General features: G+C 51.4%; 2 protein-coding genes across 3 annotated transcripts; one reads left to right on the forward strand and one right to left on the reverse strand.

Annotated features, from left to right (window-relative positions):
- Positions 1-243: 243 nt before the first annotated feature.
- Positions 244-4,535, reverse strand: MRPL2 (mitochondrial ribosomal protein L2). Its single transcript, XM_029944379.1, has 7 exons — positions 4,200-4,535; positions 2,758-2,926; positions 1,825-1,966; positions 1,596-1,711; positions 1,409-1,519; positions 1,051-1,124; positions 244-705 (listed from the first exon to the last, which is right to left on the reverse strand). Exons 1-7 carry the CDS (start codon positions 4,293-4,295, stop codon positions 493-495), a joined length of 921 nt encoding a protein of 306 aa, XP_029800239.1. The 5' UTR covers positions 4,296-4,535; the 3' UTR covers positions 244-492.
- On the forward strand, positions 4,519-18,743 carry KLC4 (kinesin light chain 4). Of its 2 annotated transcripts, none has more exons than XM_029944377.1 (16): positions 4,519-4,623; positions 6,269-6,551; positions 8,274-8,504; positions 10,353-10,434; positions 11,268-11,478; positions 11,937-12,024; positions 13,721-13,822; positions 14,052-14,225; positions 14,522-14,621; positions 14,831-14,883; positions 15,059-15,129; positions 15,298-15,406; positions 16,445-16,585; positions 16,877-16,992; positions 17,347-17,410; positions 18,285-18,743. In XM_029944377.1, exons 2-16 carry the CDS (start codon positions 6,294-6,296, stop codon positions 18,333-18,335), a joined length of 1,851 nt encoding a protein of 616 aa, XP_029800237.1. In that variant the 5' UTR covers positions 4,519-4,623; positions 6,269-6,293; the 3' UTR covers positions 18,336-18,743. The 2 variants fall into 2 exon arrangements, with proteins under 2 accessions (XP_029800237.1, XP_029800238.1); XM_029944378.1 differs by lacking the exon at positions 4,519-4,623 and adding an exon at positions 4,654-5,550.
- The last annotated feature ends 1,173 nt before the right edge of the window (positions 18,744-19,916 follow it).

The following is a 19,916-nucleotide window of genomic DNA, read 5'->3' on the forward strand; positions in this document are numbered from 1 at the left end:
CGGGGCGGGGCGGGGCGGGGCAGGGCGGAGACCAGGCCCAGCGAGCGCAGCCCGCCCAGAGCTGAGGCTCATTTCCGCCAGAACCAGCGGAAAGCTAGGGGCCCTGCGAGAGCTCCGGGGCGGAGTTGCCGGTGCCACCTAGGCGACGCGCGGCACCTCCTCCGTGCCGCTCTTTCCTCTTCCTTTTCATTCTCCCTCCTTCCACCGGAAGTGCTCTCCCCGATTCCCAAAGTCAGAACAGAAGACTTTGGAGGTCATTTATTCTCCCCTCTTCCGTTACATAGAAAAGAACTGGGACAAGGAGGCAGGGGGGAGGGGGCGGCTGGAAATGAGCAGCTCCAGTCTTTTTGCTCCATATTGTCCCTTCCTTTCTCCTCTCCCGTCCTTGTTTGCTCCAGGGTTTTTCTCCCGGTTTAGTATGTACAATCCTCCCTCCCCCCAAAACAGTAAACTGCTAAAAATGAGGGGCGATCTTATTAGAATCCAGGGATCTCAGCTTTGAGCAGCAGCCGCAGGCAGCCTCACATAACTCTTCATGGGGGGCAGTGGCCGAATCTTGCGGCCAGCCCAGCCACCCTTGCGGTGCCATAGCCCGCTGGAAGGCCTTTTGCCTAGCCAGCGGTTCCGCCCAGCCTTGCCGATGACCCGTTTGTTATGATCAACGTTGGATACCCGGCCTACTGTTGCCATGCACGTTTCCAGAACCTGACAGAGAAAACAGATGGAGGAGAATGCATCACGGGAAAAGAGCCTGACGTTGACTGCATGACTCTGAGGCTTCTTACACTCACTGAGAGCTGAGAGAGGACAGGAGAAAAACACAGCATAATTTAACCTGAGTGCAGGTGCTAAGGCAGTTGAAAACAAAGGCATTGTTCCCTATCCATTAGTGTCAAGCTGACAGGGCGTGCCTAGTCACAAGGCAGAAAAGGATACACCTAGCTCATGGTAGTTCCCAGCATAAGACACCTGGGAACTATCGTGGATCAGAAGGGTACATACCAAAATTTCCTCCTTTGCTGTTCCCTCCCACCTGTACCCTACACACACCTGCATCTGCCTCTTGGAGGGCAGCTGGATGATGGCCGTCCCATTCACCTTCCGTAGCAGCACACCACATGTCCCTGGGTAAGGGAGAAGGAGCTCCACAAAGGAAGTGATTTACAGGGGGGCATACCCCATACCCTGCCCTTGCTTTGCCCTTTAGGAGCAGATACAATGAAGCAGGGAGCATGCAATGTTTTAAGTCAAAGCACATGCACCTCTCCAGAATCATTTTCCTTGTTTTTACCTTCTTCTTCTCTACAAGTGGACCACATATGGGTCCAAGGGTTCAGAGAATTGTGACCTCAGGTACCCTTTGGCCTTCCAAATTGTAAGGTCCCCCAAGCAGCTCCTTTCCTCATACCTGCAGCGCGGATATACTGGGCCCCCCGGCCTGGCTCACTCTCCACGTTGTTGATAAGAGTCCCCACAGGTAAGGCCCCAAGAGGATGTGCATCCCCTTCCCGAGCAGCAACTAAAAGACAGAATTTCATCAGTACCAGACCCCTGGATTCCTCTGACCCCATATACATCTGGTGGCCATCTCTTACCTGCCATTCGGCCTATGTGATCAGAGTTCAGGATTATATCTCCAGCCTGCATGTTTTCTGTGGCGATGATCCAGCGTTTCCGGCTGCCCCCAGCAACCAGAGCTATGTCTGCTGATCTGTTCAAGGTGAGGGACATGTGAGCAGATCATGTAGGCAGCCCTACATTCTTCTGAAAAGCCACAAAACAGTCATTCAGCTACACTATCATCATCTCACATCCCAAACTTGCCTACAGGGATCGTAGCGGACCACGATGACCTTCTCCTCAAAGGGTCCTGGCTTTGCTTCCAGCTCAGGCCGGAACCGCAGAAAGTCAATCATGCGATAACGTTGCTTGTGGCCCCCACCAATACCATGCACTTGGATTCGGCCTGTGGTCAGGATAGTGCAGAGACATGAGTCAGGTCAGATGAATCAGATCCTAGCAATGGGAACAGGCCCATCCTGGGTAGAGAGCAATGTTTCCCAACATTATGACACAAACAGAAAATGACCAACAATTTGCACAGTAAATAGTAAGTGGGGGTGGGGAAGGACCTACACAGAACTTGATAAAAATAGTTATAAGATATTGAAGTTATATAAAACTTCCAGGCAAAATCTCTACAAATTACTGAATTCAGTAAGTTTGCCGAGTGGTGTAAATACTGCTCAGCTGTTGTAAGTTAAAAAAAAAAACCAACTTTTTTTTTTTTACTATTTATTTATTTTTGAGAGATAGAAAGACAGGGAATGAGCAGGGGAGGGCCAGAGAGAGACGGAGACACAGGATCCGAAGCAGGCTCCAGGCTCTGTGCTGCCAGTACAGGGCTCGATGTAGGGCTCGAAGTCACAAGCCATGAGATCATGACTTGAGCCAAAGTTGGACACTTAACAAACTGAGCTACCTAGACAGCCCATAAATTTTTGAAGAGCATGAAGAAAAATGTAATTAACTTCATGTGTATGATTGGTTTCCTTCAATTACCAAGATGGTCTTTTGGAGCACAGACCTCTTTCTGTTACTTTGTATTCTATGCTTTGGTTCTTACTCACCTACTTCATGCAGAAGGAGTCCAATAAATGCGTTTTTATTACATTCCTCTGCTTGTCAACAAATCGCCCTAGGATCCTAACATGTTTTTCCCCTTTAATGCTTAAATCTTCTTGCCCTCGGTCTCACCTGTGTGGTTTCGGCCCCCAGACTTCCTCATCTTCACGGGTGTGATGGTGTACTTGGTACAACTCTTCCAGGACACAAAATTGGCACTAAGGGCCACAGAGGTAAGCAATGGGCGGCAGAGGAGCAACACTGAGGAAGAGGGCAGCTGGAGGAGGGTACTGCTTGTCACCTAGAGAGAAACAAATGTCTTTCCCTTAAAAGGTAACTGAAGACGCATGGGAGAACCAAGGGTAAAGGAATAGACCAAGTGGCCTACTTCCTTCTAGAAATGTCCCAGACCAGCTGTCCAAAAGCTCCACCCTTCAGCTTTGCACAAATGTCAAGGGTGGAATGTTTATACAGGTGTATGTGTACCGATTATCTCTCCTCATTGAAGGTATTTCTTCAATGGAATATTCTCCCCTTGGTGCATCCCCTTCCAAATTTGGCTCAAACCTTTCCTTCTCTCAGAATCCCTTCCCTAAACAACTCCCTTCTCCAAACCTGGTAACTTTCTCACATCCATGTGCCACCATAAGCACCAATGCCTTTGGCCCCTCTGAGTTTATGTTTCTTGGAATATTTCAGATGTGAATGGAGGGGAAGGGTCATTTCTGTCTTGTTCCCTGTTGTATTCCCAGCATTTCACAGAGTAGGTTGGTTTGGTTTTGATTTTAAGTATGTATCTGCCAAACTCTACCATCACCCAGAAAGTTCCAGAGGAATGAGACAACTTCCTTTTCTGTGATTCACCAATTGCCCACTAGGGTCCTTGAAGATACCTTTACCTTAGCCTCCTAATCTTGTTATCTTGCCCTGCATTCTCTAATCTCAGCAGCAACTCGTCTTTAATGGTTAAGAGCCCAGGCTTTGAAGCCAGACTGTCTAGTTCCAGTAGTTGGTGTATGACCTCAGACTGCTGATCAGTTTTCGCATACGTAAAATGGTAATGATAATTACTTTATATAGTGGTTGAAAGGCGTTCATTTATTTATTTTTGAGAGAGAAGGAGAGTGAGCGCAAGCGTGGGAGGGGCAGAGAGAGAGAGACACGGAGAATCACAAGCCGATTCCACGCTGTCAGCAGCGAGTCCTATGAGGCCATAACCTGAGCCGAACTCGGATGCTTAAAAGACTGAGCCACCCAGGCGTCCCAGGAGTTCATTTATTTAAAGTATCTATTACTTATGCTTGGCTTACGATTGGCATTCAGTGTCAGTTATTATTGAAACCTGAACAGGGATCTGGAAAATACTTTCACCTCCAATATCTCGACTGAGGAATCTTGTGGCCCTGTGGAATAGCCACAGTTACAGAAGAGAAAGCTGAGGCTGAGAGTGACTTATCCAACGTCCCAAGCCGGCGTGACTCCTGGCCAGACTCGCATTCTCCGTCTCCCATCCCAGAGTGCCCACTCCGGCGGCCCGAATAGGAACGGTCTCATTTGCAGATACGATGGATTACCTGGGCGGCCGGGAGCAGGCTCGAACTGAGAGTGGCGACGGCCGGAGGCGTCAGGCTCAGAGAGCCCAGAGCGCGAGTCAGTACCCTCAGGGCCATGACCGTTGCCAGGCTCCGCTGGGGTCAGCACACCACCATTACTTTCAGCCAGGCCGCCTGGCGCCTTTAGATGACGCTAACAAATCCCTGGGCCGTCGCTCCCTTATGACGTACTGAAGTGGGCAGAGAACTGGAGACCAAGGTGAATACACACCTCTTTTCCTCCATGCGCGTGGTCACAGCCAATCCTCGGGCGACCCTTAGGTCGCGTGATTGGGAAATCCGCTCCGCCCCCCGGAGCCGTCAAAACAATTACCTCGAGTGGCAGCCATGATGGATTTAAAGGGGCAGTACCGGCAAGGGCGGCAGCCAGATTAACAGACTGCGGGTGAGTCCGTGAGGGTACCTCTGGGGCTGAGGGTTGAGGTACCGCTACTTCTTTTCCGTACTCCCTGACAGATGAACAATCCCCGACCGGCAGACCTCACACAAGTCCAGACAGACAGGAAAACTCCGCCCCCCCGTAATTCTTCCCGCCCCTCGGCGTCCAGACAGACAGACCGACGGCTTGCCCCGCCCCCTGCTCTACCGACCGACTCATCGACCTCAGCATTCTTAGGTCTCTGAGTCCTCGCTGGTGACGCGGACCTCCTCCGCCGTCCACCCGCACCTCCCCTCCCCCGCTCCCGCCCATCTCATTCTGTCCCCACCCTGGGCCCCCAGGGCAGGTCGACAGCCTGGGACACTTCTCCGACCGCATTCCCAGGCTGGGAGACCAACTGCCAGCGCAGTGTTTCCCTGTGACCCTGCAGCCGCTCTGAAGACCTGCCATTCTTCCTTGCATCATCAGGCGTCTGAGAGGCACCCTAAGGTGACTTCTCTTAGAGCCTGTTAGTAGGTGGTCATGACAGAGACAACGCCATGAAAGTGAATGGGTCAGGAGTGACCAGGTCTTTCTCCTCACCTTTTCCCAGACACACCCCTTGCAGCAGATATCAGATCTAGTCTCACTCCATTCTTGGGAGAAAATAGCTCCCCAGGCCTAGGGTGGGACATTGGCTCTGGGAAGGAAGAGAGACACGCTGGTCGCCTTTGAAGGCCTGTAGGTAGAGAGAGGAGGGAGGGTGTTTGCCCTTCATAGGGCTTTGTGCCAGGTCCTCTAGGCGGCTGAGAGGTGGTGAGAGAAGGGGTAGGAACACTGGACTTCTGGACTTTGGGCAGGGCAGATCCTTGTGAGTCCCTGGCTACTGAAAGAGTTTCTTCCGGGCTCTGGCCTGAACGCCACAACCAAGGGCCCTGCTCTGTATACCTACCGGTAAGAGGACTTCAAAGATGAGAAACGAGGCTCTTTTGAGGAAGTAGGAAGAGAGAGAGAGCCTGACACCTGGAGGGTGGGACATATGGGCTGAAGGCCTCAATGGGGAAGGAGACAGAGTTTATCGGGTTTGGAGATGCTGGCCTTAGCTCTGTGGGTGGCGTAGTGTGAAGACCTGGAGCTTTCTGGGGCCCTCTCATCTGGGTCGTGCAGTGAAGGCGCTTTTTTTTTTCTTCTACCTCTCTTCTCTGTAACTTTGAAACCTGTGTCTTTTCTATTTTTTGAAACCTCTGCACCATTTTCTTTTTATCTCCTGTCTGCTTGAACCCAGTTTCCTTTGCAGCTCTCTCCAGATACCCTCTGTGTTCCCTGTAATGCTCTCATCTGATTTCTTTTCCTATCCCTGACCCAAGCTCTCTCTCCAACAACATTTCCTATTCTCTTCCTTATTTCTAAATCTGTCTGCTAGTTCTCAGCACTTTTGTTCCTTCTATTGTCTTTCTTCATTCAACTAAATTCCTCTCCATCTCTCTTTCCCACAACCTTTACTTTGTGTTTAGTGGTGTAGGCTCCCTCCCCACTGATCACTCTCTCCATTTCAACCAGTCACCCATATTCTCTCTTGTCCCTTCCCTTGGATCCTCATCACCCTCTAACCATGGTACTCAGTCTCTCTTTCTTTTCTTTACCCCCACTGAGCTCTGTTGTTTCTCCCCAGCCCAGGCAAGGTCCCCCTGGCCAAGATGTCAGGCCTGGTGCTGGGGCAGCGGGATGAGCCTGCAGGGCACCGGCTCAGCCAGGAGGAGATCCTGGGAAGTACCCGGCTGGTGAGCCAAGGGCTGGAGGCCCTACACAGTGAACATCAGGCTGTCCTGCAAAGTCTGTCCCATACTATCGAGTGTCTACAGCAAGGAGGCCATGAAGAAGGGCTCGTGCACGAGAAGGCCCGGCAGCTGCGACGTTCCATGGAGAACATCGAGCTGGGGCTGAGCGAGGCCCAGGTGAGGGGAGGAGGTGGTGCCAGGTGGTCTTGGAGGGACATTTGTCTGATTGGAGTTTTGGGGTCATTTAGGATCTCCTTGTCCTAGATGCTTGCCTTCATTCATTTGGTAAACATGTATTAAGCCCCGGTTTTGTGCCAGGCACAACTCTTCTGGGCATTGGAGACACATCATTGAACTCAATAGTCAAAACTCTTACATTCTAGCTGGGGGAGTTTTACTTATTTTTGTATTGTCTGTATGTCAGAATGAGTATATTCTGTATGCCGGAGTGATGATTGCTAAGAAAGAGGGGTAAGAATAAAAGAGAGAAGGGGGTTGGGTGATACAGAGAGAAGATATACCTTTAGATAGAGTGGTCAAAGAAAGCCTTCCTGAAAAGGTGGCATTTGAGCAAAGATTTGAAGATGAGGGAATGAGTCATATAATATATGGGGGAAACGTATCCTAAGCAAAGTGGACAGTACATACAAAGGCCCTGAACTGGAGCCTTCTCTACAAGTTCAGTGAGGACTAGTGTGGCTTCGGTAGAGCGAATCAGGTGAAGCAAAATAGAAACTGAAGTATAAGAGGTGGAAGGGGGGAAGAGAAAAGGACAGAGCATGTGAAACTTGAAAGTCATCATAAGGACTTTGCTTTTACTTTGAGAGCTTGTTTGGAGGTTCTAGCAGGGGAGCGCAGCTACTCGTATAACCTTGACCGAAGAACGGTCCTCCTCTATGGGGGATGGTCGTCCTCTTTGACCGAGCATGCAGCAGCCCCGGGAGGGACGCACATGGAGCAGTGAGGGAGGAAGAGGGCACCCGCCTAGCCAGCCAGGTCAGCCGAATCAACCCTGAGGATCAATGGGGTGACAGATGTCGCAGCCAGATCGCCCTCACATCCAGGACTTTGCTTTTACTTTGAATGAGATGAAAGCTATTGGAATATATTGAGCAGAGGAGTGATGTGGTCTAGCTTAACAGGTTTTTTTTATGACTTTATGATTTATTTATTTATTAAATTTATTTATTTTGAGGTGGGGGAAACATGCAAGTAGGGAAGGGGCAGAGAGAAAGAGAGAAAGAGAGAAAATCCTAAGCAGGCTCTGCACCATCAGTACATCAGCCTATACAGAGCCTGATAATGGGGCTCAAACTCATGAACTGTGAGATCATGACCTGTGCTGAAGTTGGACACTTAACTGACTGAGCCACCCAGGCGCCCCAAGTCTAGCTTAACATTTAAAAAGATCAGTTTGGGGTACCTGGGTGGCTCAATCAGTTAAGTGTACAACTCTTGATTTCAGGTAATGATCTCCACTATTTGTGAGATCTCCACTATCAGCACGGAGCCTGTTTGGGAAATTCTCTCTCTCGCGCGCGCGCGCTCTCTCTCTCTCTCTCTCTCTCTCTCTCTCTCTCTCTTTCAAAATAAATAAATCAACATTAAAAAAACAAAAGAAGCATCTGACTGCTGGGCTGAGAACAGACCCTAAGCAAAAAAGGGCAGAAACAGAGGCCAGGGAAGAGGCTACTGTAGCCATCCAGATGGGAACTGATGGTGGCCTGGCCCAAGGTGGTGAGAGAGTGGATTCAAGGTACATTTTGAAGGTAGAGCTATTGCTACCCAATCCCGCCTCCTGGCTCCTGCCAATTTTGCTGCCTCCAAGCAGGCTTCCCTCCCACTTATCCCTGAACACTCCAATCCAGAGTCTGGCGCTTACAGGATGTGTCCCTCTAGGTGATGCTGGCCTTGGCCAGCCACCTGAGCACAGTGGAGTCGGAGAAACAGAAACTGCGGGCTCAGGTACGGCGGCTGTGTCAGGAGAACCAGTGGCTCCGGGATGAGCTGGCGGGCACCCAGCAGCGGCTGCAGCGCAGTGAGCAGGCTGTGGCTCAACTGGAGGAGGAAAAGAAGCACCTGGAGTTCCTGGGACAGCTGCGACAGTATGACGTGGATGGGCACACCGCAGTAAGCATGCAAGGCTGGCTGCGGGGCAGACAGCTGGGAGTCACCCAGACATGGGGGGATTGCTTTATCCAAGGTTGGGGCCAGCAGTGCCGCACAGCCTGCCCCCACCAGGCAGGATGTGGGTCCTGACACCAACTCCAGATAACAGCAAGGTGGAAACAGTATTCACTCATTCAATGGACATTTAATTACATGACAACAATGTATACCAGGCACCGTCTGCTCTGTTGGGGATGCAGCAGTGAATAAGGCAGACAGAGTTCAGGTTCTGTAACCTGCTCTCATGGCTACAGGTTTGGGGTTGGGAGCAGACAGATAAGCACCTGGACAATTCCAATCCAGAATCCTAAGTGCTACAATGAGGGAAAGCATAGCGGAGTTGAGCAAGACCCTCCTAAAATGTGCTCTCACAATGTGTGAAATTTAACCCTTATTCAACAGTCACTTATCCTTCTGACTTAGGCAGTGCGGGAGGATGTATGTAAGGGAGATGGAAAGCACTATGAAAGAGGGCGCCTGGGGGGCTTAGTGATGGTTAAGTGTCTGACTTCAGCTCAGGTTATGATCTCAAGGTTCATGAGTTCAAGACCCACATTGGGCTCTCTGATGTTAGTACAGAGCCTGCTTCAGATCCTCTGTTTCCCTCTCTCTCTGTCCCCACCCCACCGTGCTCTCTTTACCAAAAATAAACGAACACTAAAAAAAAGTTTTTAATGTTTGTTTATTTTTGAAGGAGAGAGAGAGCACAAGCGGGAGAGAGGCAGAGAGAGAGGGAGACACAGAATCCACAGCAGGCTCCAAGCTCTGAGCCATCAGCACAGAGCCCGATGTGGGACTCGAACTCACAAGCTGTGAGATGATGACCTCAGCCGAAGTTGGACACGTAATCAACCGAGCCACCCAGGTGCCCCTAGATAATCATTTTTTAAAGAAGATTGGGAAAAAAAAGAACGATAAAAGAGAGTTTTTGCCTTTTCAAGCCTATAACATAGCTGTAGGACCAAGGTTTACGCATGAGAACACGTATGTGACAACATAAAGCAGCAAATGCTCGGTGCTGGGTGGAAGGTTGTCCGTATGAGAGGAATTCCAAAATTTGTTCATGGGGGCTGGAATGGCCTGAGAAGGATTTACAGATGGGGTACAGGGATAGATGGGTAAGATTGAGGTTGGATATTTTTTTTTTTTAGCTGAACAGGTTAGTAGTTGGGCTGGATTTTAATGGATGATGAGGGGAAGGAGGAGCTTTCTAAACCGGGGTTGGGTACTGTCATAGATAAGTCTCCAGGGCTGGAAAGCTGATCTGTCCTAGGGAAGTGGGATGATTTGCAAGGGACAGACACATCGGTGAGTCTGGGTGGGAGGGATGGAGGGGTTTGTAGAAGGCTGACCTGCTTGGTGAGGCAAAGCAAATTTGCCCGTGTGGAAGCAAGTGAGACCAGGAGGGTTGAGCACCAAGCCCAGCATGAGTGGTAGCAGATGAAGGGCACAAGGCAGAGCTCCACGCTGTGGGTACCTGTCAATAAGATCAGACACACTCCTTGCCCTCAGGAAAGACAGGACAGACGTATAATCAGTGTAAACACACAGGAATCAGCCCCAGGCTATAATTACTAGAGTCTAGGAGGAGAGGGGTGGAGGCTAGAGATTGAAGGTATTTAGGAAACTCTTAATGTGAAGGAAGGAGACTTACAAACGAGAGAGGTGGGCGGACAGATGCTGGCTTTCTCAGGGGCAGAGACATGAACCAGGGTCTTCTCCACCTGTCAGCGATTTCATGGGTTGGCAGGGCCCTGAAAAGGCTACTGGGGATATTTTGGCCTAGACAGGTTGCTTTTTCCCTTCCAGGAGGAGAAGGAGGGTGATGCCACCAAGGATTCCCTGGATGATCTCTTTCCCAATGAGGAGGAAGAAGACACCAGCAATGGCTGTGAGTCTGCCTCTGGGCCTGGAGGGTGAAGGAGGGTAGCAGGGGGCTGGTCCCAGCTGTGGCCCGCCTTGCATACAGGATGCTCACCTTCCAGAAATAGGTTCTCCACTTTCCCTGGATATAGGGCAGGGACTGGGCTAGTGCTTTAATTTCCTCAGCCTCCTCATTATTTGATAAAGACAAATATTTGTTTATTTTTATTATTAAAAAATTTTTTTTACATTTATTTACTTTTGAGAGACAGAGAGAGACAGAGTGTGAACAGGGAAGGGACAGAGAGAGAGGGAGATACAAAATCCGAAGCAGGCTCTAGGCGCTGAGCTAGCTGTCAGCACAGAGCCCAATGTGGGGCTCGAACCCATGAACTGTGAGATGATGACCTGAGCCAAAGTCAGACGCTCAACTGATATCAATATTTATTAAACATTTCATGTATACTGGGCACTGTGGTAGACACTAGGGATACTAAGTTGAGAGTGATGGAGTTCTTGCCAGTAAGAAGCTCATGGTCGAATGAGATAATGACCCTGGAGTCATGGAAGAGCATGAGCTCAAGGGAAAGAACCAGGTCTTATTTTTGTATCCCTGACATAGCCCCTGGCTCGTGCTGATGGAGTAAATTTTGTCGAATGAATGAATTAGTGGGTGAACAAGTGGGTTTGTGAGGGGCCTGAGTACAAGGGAGCGGGCAAAGGAATAGTAGTCGCGGCGGGTCTTAGGGCAGGGTCTGGTGGGGGGTGGGCGCAGGCACCGAACAGGACATGGAGAGGACGGATGGCAAAGGGGAGAAGAAGAGTGCCCTGAGGAGGTCTTCTGTTCACTGTGTTGGTTAGTGTCCCGTGGCCAGGGCGCCCAGCACAGCGGATATGAGATCCCGGCCAGGTTGCGGACACTGCACAACTTGGTGATCCAGTATGCTGCCCAGGGTCGCTATGAGGTGGCTGTGCCACTGTGCAAGCAGGCACTGGAGGACTTGGAGCGCACATCTGGCCGTGGCCATCCTGATGTCGCGACCATGCTCAACATCCTTGCTTTGGTGTATCGGTGAGTCCTGGCCTCCTCCTCTCCCGAATCAGCCTCCAGATTCCCACCTTGACCCACCTTTGGCTCCCATTCCTCCTCTCCACAGGTGGGTCTCCTAAGTGACCCCATTACGGGCCTTTTGCACCTGCACTCTTGTTCTTTCCATACCTGAGCCCTTGACCTCGGAGACACTCATCTCTCAGCCTCTTTGCTTCTCCATTCTCCCCTTTGGGGGGGGGTCTCTTTCCCCCTCTGTTTCCACTGACTGCATCCTATAACTTGTCTCCTCTAGGTGTGGCAGTGTTCTGCAACCAAAGATAGTTGTGTTGGTGAACTCTCACTGCTCACCCCAGGCTTCCGGTCTCCTCGTGGGGGCCCCAATCTCTAAACGTACCTCCATATTCCTAAAGGGAAAGAGGGAAGAAGATGGCTTGGGTCAGGGTTCAGGGTAACCCCTTGTTATGTCTCTCCTCTTCCAGGGACCAGAATAAGTATAAGGAAGCTGCCCACCTGCTGAATGATGCCCTCAGCATCCGGGAGAGCACCTTGGGCCGGGACCACCCTGCTGTCAGTATTCCGTGCTCTCCTTGCTCCATGCTACTTTGGCTTCCTTTATTTGTTTCTCTGCTGCCCTCAGGCGCCTCACTCGGGGTGCTTAGGGGAGAGGCGAGAGGGTTCCATTCTTCCAGACACTCTTTGCTGAGGCCAGTGGTTCTCAACTCTCTGTGACCCAGTGATTCCTTCTTACAATGAGTATTTTCCTGAAACATAAGTCATAGATGCTATAACTGACCTACGCATACAATTCCAAAAAATATTGAGTGACACCTGATTAATATGAAAGAGAAAGGAGCACGTGGGTGGCTCAGTCAGTTAGGCATCTGACTCTTGATTTCAGCTCAGGTCATGATCTCACCATTCATGAGATTGGCCACATAGGGCTCTCTGCAGAGCCTGCTTGGGATTCTCCCTTTCTCTCTCTCTCCCTCTCCCACATGTGGGTACATACTCTTTCCCTCTCTCTCTCAAAAGAAAGAAATAAGAGAGGGAGATAAAATAACTTACAATAAAATAATATATAGTATACAATGAAACAAGAATACAACATGGTAACAGTTTTACTGAGTACAACCATGCAAGAAAACATAATATATGATTTACACATAACCTAATATATTTAATTTTAGATTTAGAAAAAGTAGAATACCAGTAAGACATTCTATATAAGAAGTACTGAAAAAAATGACAGAGCAGGGGTGCCTGGCTGGTTCAGTCAGAAAAGCATGTGACTCTTTTTTTTTTAATTTTTAATGTTTTATTTATTTTTGATACAGAAAGAGACAGAGCATGAGAGGGGGAGGGGCAGAGAGAGGAAGACACAGAATGTCAAGCAGGCTTCAGGCTCTGAGCTCAGCACAGAGCCCGATGTGGGGCTCAAACCCAGGAACGTGAGATCATAACCTGAGCCGAAGTCGGAGGCTTAACCGACTGAGCCACCCAGGTGTCCCAGAAAAGTATGTGACTCTTGATCTTGGGGCCTATGCCCCACAATGGGTATAGAGATTACTAAGAACATAGGTAAATCAAATTTTTAAAAACTGACAGAGCAGGAGTATTGGTAGATAAAAATTAAGATCCAGTGTTAGACTAAGTACTGATAGGCCATATTTATTTGTACGTGATAAGAGAAAGAGAGAAATAACCTTAAGTAGGGATAGCATAGCCATGACAAATGATCAGTTGTGGAAAATCAAGTGGGGAAAATGAGAAACAAGATATTTTTGCAAAAGCACTGACTGTGAAAATAATCGCCTGTGTTACAACATGTGATAGGCAGGGGTGATGTCGCTCAGAAAACAAAGCTCCAATCTTGATATCTCACTAAGTGTCAAAGCTTACAGTGTTTGACAGTCTGGTGGGACATCCCAAAGTTAACAGAACTGTCCCACATGCGCAGGACATCTTACCCTCCCAAAGGTAATCGTGCCCCAAACCCCACAAAACCTCACCTACAGAAATATCTAAAAATCCCCCTAGAGGGCGATACCACCCCCAGAGAACCGCAGAACCTCCAGTTCAGCCGCTTCTCCCCGCTGCCGCTGCTGCCTCTGGTTGGGACAGCAGAGCCCGGTTCTCTTGGGACTTGTGCAGCTTGGGCCCCTGTTGTGCGGGGCGGGGGGTGGGGGTGGGGGGGGGTGGGGGACCTCTAGTGCTCCAGGTGCCTGAAGGCACCGACGCTGAGAGGGTGGGCCTGTCTCTCTAGGTGGCTGCCACACTCAACAATCTGGCTGTGCTCTATGGCAAGAGGGGCAAATACAAGGAGGCGGAGCCACTGTGCCAGCGTGCACTGGAGATCCGAGAAAAGGTGCCTGTGCCCGCTCACTATTCCCTGCTGCGCTGAACCTTCCTCCATCATCTCTCTTCCAGATCACCCTCTTCAATCACTTTTTTTCTCAAGCCCCCATCTCTACCTCTTGCCTCCTGTCATTCCCTCCCCCTTGCTCCCCGTGTGGGCACATGCACACACGGTTATACACACTTCTCTACACACACACACACTCATAGCCATCTGTCACTCCTTTACTCCCCTCCAGGTCCTGGGCACTGACCACCCAGATGTGGCAAAGCAGCTGAACAACCTGGCCCTGTTGTGCCAAAACCAGGGCAAGTACGAGGCCGTGGAGCGCTATTACCGGCGGGCACTGGCTATCTATGAGGGGCAGCTGGGGCCGGACAACCCTAACGTAGCCCGGACCAAGAACAACCTGGTAAGGAGGAAGGGTGGAGTCCTTGCAGGGAGAGGAAGGGAGAGCACCACACGGTGGAACACTAACCTCATCATCTTTGTGTGTCTGGGGCTGCCTTTGGGCTGAGGGGTTCCCCGCATTCCTGGGGGAAGGCCAAGTCCCCTAGGCTCCGGGGAGTGGGGTGAGGACACCCTTGACCCTGCAGCTAGAAAAGGAAGTGTAAGAAGGATCTCTGGGAAGAGAGGCCAAGGAGTGGAAATCCCTGAGCCCTGCTGAGACTTTGTCTCTGTCCTGTGTTTTTGCCCTTCTGTCTGCAGGCTTCCTGTTACCTGAAACAGGGCAAATATGCCGAGGCCGAGACGCTCTACAAAGAGATCCTAACCCGGGCCCACCTGCAGGAGTTTGGGTCTGTGGATGGTGAGTGGGGTTGGCCCCGGGGAGTGGGGAGATGCAGGGTGGGAAAGAAATGCAGACCAAAGGTGAGAGGTTAGGTCCTAATGGTTGGCAGGCATAGCCAAACCCCTTTAGTCCAGCCCCTGGGTCTCTGGGTCCTGGCTACCCCCGCCCCCGTATACTGTCAAGCTCTGTTCTCTAACCTTACCACCTCTTCCGTGTATCACCCCTAGATGACCACAAGCCCATCTGGATGCATGCAGAGGAGCGGGAGGAAATGAGCAAAGTGAGTGTGCGGCCCGGCCTCTGGCTTACTCCTTGCACTAGCCCAGCGCCTTCCTTACTTCCCACCTGAGCACCAGCCACAGGGAGCCTTCCCCAGCCCAGCTTGCACCCATGCCTCTTGCACCCTAGCATCCCTGTGCTCTCATCTCTGGCTTTCCCTCCCCTCTGTTCTGCAGAGCCGGCACCGAGAGGGTGGCACACCCTATACTGAGTACGGAGGCTGGTACAAGGCCTGCAAAGTGAGCAGGTGAGCTGCCAATGAGAAGCTGGCTTGGCCTCTGACCCTCTCCATCCAAGACCTGATCCTGGCTCCTGGGACTTTTTCCCTTCTTCCCTTTGGCCTTCCCTTGGCCTTAGCTCTGCCCCTTCTCTCTTCCTTTTCTCTTCTGAATCCAGCTTCACTTCCTTCCCACAGCCCCACAGTAAACACCACTCTGAGAAACCTAGGAGCTCTGTACAGGCGCCAGGGAAAGCTGGAGGCAGCTGAGACCCTAGAAGAATGTGCCCTGCGCTCCCAGAAACAGGTCAGTGATCAGGAGGGGACAGGGGAAGGAGGTCTGGAAGGTAGGCCCTGGGGACGGGGGACCACTGAGGCTTCTTGTGAATCTTAGAAGGTTAAGAGGAGAGCCTGAGGAGGAAGCCGGGGACAGGAGGCACTCTGTGCTTGCGGTTGTTTGTGTGTTCTTACCCCTTCACCTGCCCTTTATAGTCAGGACTCCAGGTTTGAGGTTCGTATCACTAAATGGGACTATTACAAGGGAAGCTGTGGGGCACCTGGGTGGCTCAGTCAGTTAAGCCTCTGACTTCGGCTCAGGTCAGATCTCACATTCGTGAGTTCGAGCCCCACATCAGGCTCTGTGCTGACAGCTAGCTCAGAGCCTGGATCCTGCTTCCGGCTCTGTGTCTCCTTCTCTCTCTGCCCCTCTCCCTCTCATGCTCTGTCTCTTAAAAAAAGGGATTCTCTCTGTCCCTTTAAAAAAAAAAAGAAGGGGAGTGTGTCCTTTCACAATTTGAAGAATCCACTGTGGAGGGGCATGGGTGGTGTGAGTGAGAGTGTTGAGGTTGAGGGGAGCCTGAAGTCAGAGTTTCTCAAATTGTAGGTTGTGATTCGTTTATGTGGGTTTTTTTCCTTTAAAGTTTATTTATTTATTTTGAGAGAGAGTGTGTGTGTGGGAGGGGCAGAGAGAGAAAGAGAGAGAATCCCAAGCAGGCTCTGCACTATCAGCAAGGAGCCCAATGCAGGGCTTGAACTCAGGAACCATGAGATCATGACCCAAGCCAAAATCAAGAGTGAGACACTCAACCAACTGAGCCACCCAGGTGCCCCTCATTCGTGGGGTTTGAAATCAATTCAGTGTGGGCCATGGTTAAAATATGTATGGATCTCTATGTAGGAATGCATTGCAAAGAGGTGAGTATCTTTCCAATATGTGTAATGTGTATACTAGGACATCACAAGGGAAAATGTTTTCTTTACTGGGGCTAATGGTGAAAAAAGTTTGAACGTCCCATCCTGAGCAGTTAAGGACTGCAGAGTCCCAGCTCCTTCCTTTTCCTTCCAGGGCACTGACCCTATCAGTCAGACCAAGGTGGCCGAACTACTTGGGGAAGGTGACAGTGGAAGGACCTCCCAGGAGGGCTCTGGGGGCAGCGTGAAATTCGAGGGAGGTGAAGATGGTTCTGTGGCTGTGGAGTGGTCAGGGGTAAGTCTGTTATTGCCCCTTGATCTCTCCTGCTCCCTCCTGCTGCTGCTGCTGCTGGTGAGAGGCTCTGGGCCTGCCCAGGTAGGACATGAGCACATGTTGTCCACCTTCCGGTTCAGTTAGCCTATCCCTTTAGGGGCATCTGCAAGCCATCTATTGATTGGGCTCTTGTTTTCAATCACTAGGCTTTGGGGGGAGGCGGGATGTGTGCAGAATAAATGGCGGCAGTAGACTCAGAAGGCAGTCTGCATAGGATCTTCTTAGCTTCTGTTCCCTATCCCTCTCTGCCAGGATGGCAGTGGGACCCTGCAGAGGAGTGGTTCTCTGGGCAAGATCCGGGATGTGCTTCGTAGAAGCAGTGAGCTCCTGGTGAGGAAGCTCCAGGGGACTGAGCCTCGGCCCTCCAGGTACACAGGGAGACTGAGATACAGCAGGCCAGTAAGCCCTTGCCTCCAGCTCCGCTTGGCCCCTCATCTCTGGAGGGGGAGTGACTTGGAGAGAAACATAGAGGAGGTCGGTGGGATGGCCATGGAGAAGGAGTTTGGGCAAAACGGGTGCCCCAGTGTTCGGGAAAACTGAAGAGATGTTGTTTACGGATGAAGATAAGCGAGTGTGTATGAGTGTGTGTGTGTGTGTGTGGGGGGGGTATATGTGTCAAATGGTGGGGAGGCACTGGTTTGACATGTGCCCAAGAGGTGCACAGCATTAGAGCCACAAATGGGGAAGAGAAGAGGCCTTAGTTCTTTCTTTTTGCATTGCAGCAGCAACATGAAGCGGGCAGCCTCCTTAAACTATCTGAATCAACCCACTGCAGCACCCCTCCAGGTAAGAGCATATTGGTGGGTGAGTAAGAAAGGGTCGCCATGTACCAAGTGCAGCAGGAGTTAGGGAAGAGGAGAGAATCCTCTGGAGTGTAGATGCCAGCCAGGGAATTGTAGTTGGGAGGATGAGAATCAAGCAGACAGCTTGTAGAGGGTGGTGACCACCAAGAGACAGTTTTGGGGGCAGAGATGGCATCAAATAAATGAATCAGGAAGGGAACAGGAATTGATGGTACTTTGGAATTATGAATAACTCAAGAATGATTTGGGGATACTAATTACTCTTCCTCCTGCAGCCCCCATATTCTTCACCTTGGGCACTCAGTAGCAGAGGAGAAGAGAAAAAGAAAAAAGTATTAAATTATCTACATTTGAGCAACCGATAATGATTGGTTCTCAAAAAATAATTTTTTTTTGAGAGAGACAGAGCACAGGCAGGGGAGGAACAGAGAGAGAGAAAGGGAGACACAGAATCTGAGGCAGGCTCCAGGCTCTGAGGTGTCAGCACAGAGCCTGACAGAGGGCTCGAACTCATGAGCAGTGAGATCATGACCTCAGCTGAAGTCAGCCGCCTAACCGACTGAGTCATCCAGGCGCCCCAACCAGGACATTTTAACAGGAAGACTATTTGTATCAACATATCCAAACTATATGCTAATGTGCACGTGGCTCTTTCCAGTGTTTCCCCCACCAGATTGTGGCATTCTGGAAAATCCTAGCAAAGGCTAAAACTAAACAGTCACGGAGCTTGGGACTGAGGTTACAGGCTCCGTCTTAGGTCTACAGATAGACTGCAGCCATGAATTGGATAGACTCCAGGGGACAGTCTTTTCGAGGCTGAGGTCCCTGAGCTGATGGTACGATGTTGTCTGTTTCAGGTCTCCCGGGGTCTCAGTGCCAGCACCACGGACCTCTCTTCAAGCAGCTGACATTCAACCTACCCCCCAGGTCTGCTGGGTCTCCCCCCAGACAGCCCTCTCAGCATTCCCTATTGCTCCTGGCTCTTCCGCCCCCAAGGTGGGACAGTGAAGGGAGAGCAGTTAAACAGAAGATTGCTGCTGTCTTGGCTCCCTCCTCAGGAATTCGCCTCAGGAAGGACCCTCAGGACATCCTCTCCCCTCCCCATAGTCCTCTAGAGTAGCTAGCTCTGAGGCCCCCAAGATACATAAGGAGCAGGTATGCATCTCAGAGATGGAGCCTGCTGCTGGCTTTTCAATCAGAGGGTTTGGGGCTGGCCAGCCAAGCTGCCTTGCTCTGGCCTCTCTTGTTCCCTCTGCTGCCTCACTTCAGGTCCACGTATTTCACTTTTCTTAAATAAAAGAATCAGGTAACCGTTTTGCCACTGGAGTCCTGACCGAAGAGGGAAGGGAGCAAGGGTTGTGTGGGAGGCCTTTCACAGAGCAGCAAGGGGCAGTGATGGATGGGGCAACACGAGAAGTGTTGATTCTTGGATCTCTCCTCTCTTCCTTCCCTTGTTTGTATCCTCTCCAGCAGGGCCTGCAGGAAGGCATCTGGGGGATGGGGGAGGAGGCCCACAACCCAAGGATAAGGTGCTAGGGACTGGGTTGTCAGGGACATGTGGTGGCCATGTGGCAGGACCCTGGAGTCCTGGCGCCACTGCTCCCGGCCTGTGAGGCCCTCGGTGGCTGCCCCTCCTCCTCCTCCCAGCTGCTTGGGGGATGGGAGGTCTAAGCAGGCCTGGGGGGCCCTCCGGAGCCAGAGGGGGATGAGGCACTCACTATCCATCCTCTCTCAGCATATCCTGGAGGCCTGAGCAGCAGCTGGGGCCCATCTTCTAAAGCTTGACTCCTCCTGACCCGCCTCCTACACCCCTTGCTGCTTTCACAACAAAGAAAGAATGTGGGGGTGGTGGCGCTGGGGGTGGGGGGGTGCCTGGAACAAGGGCTGCGCAGGGCCTCCCCACAGCTGGAGACTTGGCCATGCCCTGCAGCCCAGACTGCCTGGAGATGGACTTGGGATAAATTTGTCAGTTTAACAGCCTTCAGCCAGGCTGAAGCCTGGCCTGTTTCTACCTTTGGGTTCAGACTGGTCCAGAGGCAAACCAGAACCCAGCCGAGCACTGGTCCCTCATTTCTTCAGGGCTTCCACAGTATCTCCAGGCTACCTTGCTTGGGGACATTAAAGACACCCTTCTGTTCTAGGTCTTCCTCAGGATTTCTGGTTGCTGAAAAGTGAGTCAGAGCCCACTTTTCCCACTCCTACCCAGAGAATTTGGGGGAACTGTTGGTCAGAGACCCCAGGAAGGCCGAGAACTGACAATCCTTTCCAGGGGCCACAAAAGTCACTTTGGTTCTCCGTGTCCCTGCACACCCAACGTCCCCCTACCTCGTTCAGGTCCCCCGCACTCCCCGGGGCCTCCCTCCCTCAGTCCCCCGTCCATCTCCAGACCCCTCCCCCAACTGCGAGCTCCTCCCCCGCCACGGCGGGGTGGGGGGGTCGAGGGGGCGGGGCGCCGCGCGGCGGCTGGCGGGGAGGGGGCGTCGCGGGGC

The sequence above is a fragment of the Suricata suricatta genome, chromosome 7, assembly GCF_006229205.1.
Source record: "Suricata suricatta isolate VVHF042 chromosome 7, meerkat_22Aug2017_6uvM2_HiC, whole genome shotgun sequence".
Taxonomy (NCBI): domain Eukaryota; kingdom Metazoa; phylum Chordata; class Mammalia; order Carnivora; family Herpestidae; genus Suricata; species Suricata suricatta.

Coding starts and splice junctions, on each gene's coding strand:
- MRPL2 (XM_029944379.1), bottom strand. CDS start 4,295: ATGGCCCTGAGGGTACTGACTCGCGCTCTGGGCTCTCTGAGCCTGACG. Junction 2,927..4,199: donor GCCTGCTCCCGGCCGCCCAG/GTAATCCATCGT, acceptor GTTTCTCTCTAG/GTGACAAGCAGTACCCTCCT. Junction 1,125..1,408: donor CCAGTATATCCGCGCTGCAG/GTATGAGGAAAG, acceptor TCCCTTACCCAG/GGACATGTGGTGTGCTGCTA.
- KLC4 (XM_029944377.1), top strand. CDS start 6,294: ATGTCAGGCCTGGTGCTGGGGCAGCGGGATGAGCCTGCAGGGCACCGG. Junction 6,552..8,273: donor TGGGGCTGAGCGAGGCCCAG/GTGAGGGGAGGA, acceptor GTGTCCCTCTAG/GTGATGCTGGCCTTGGCCAG. Junction 14,884..15,058: donor AGCGGGAGGAAATGAGCAAA/GTGAGTGTGCGG, acceptor TCTGTTCTGCAG/AGCCGGCACCGAGAGGGTGG.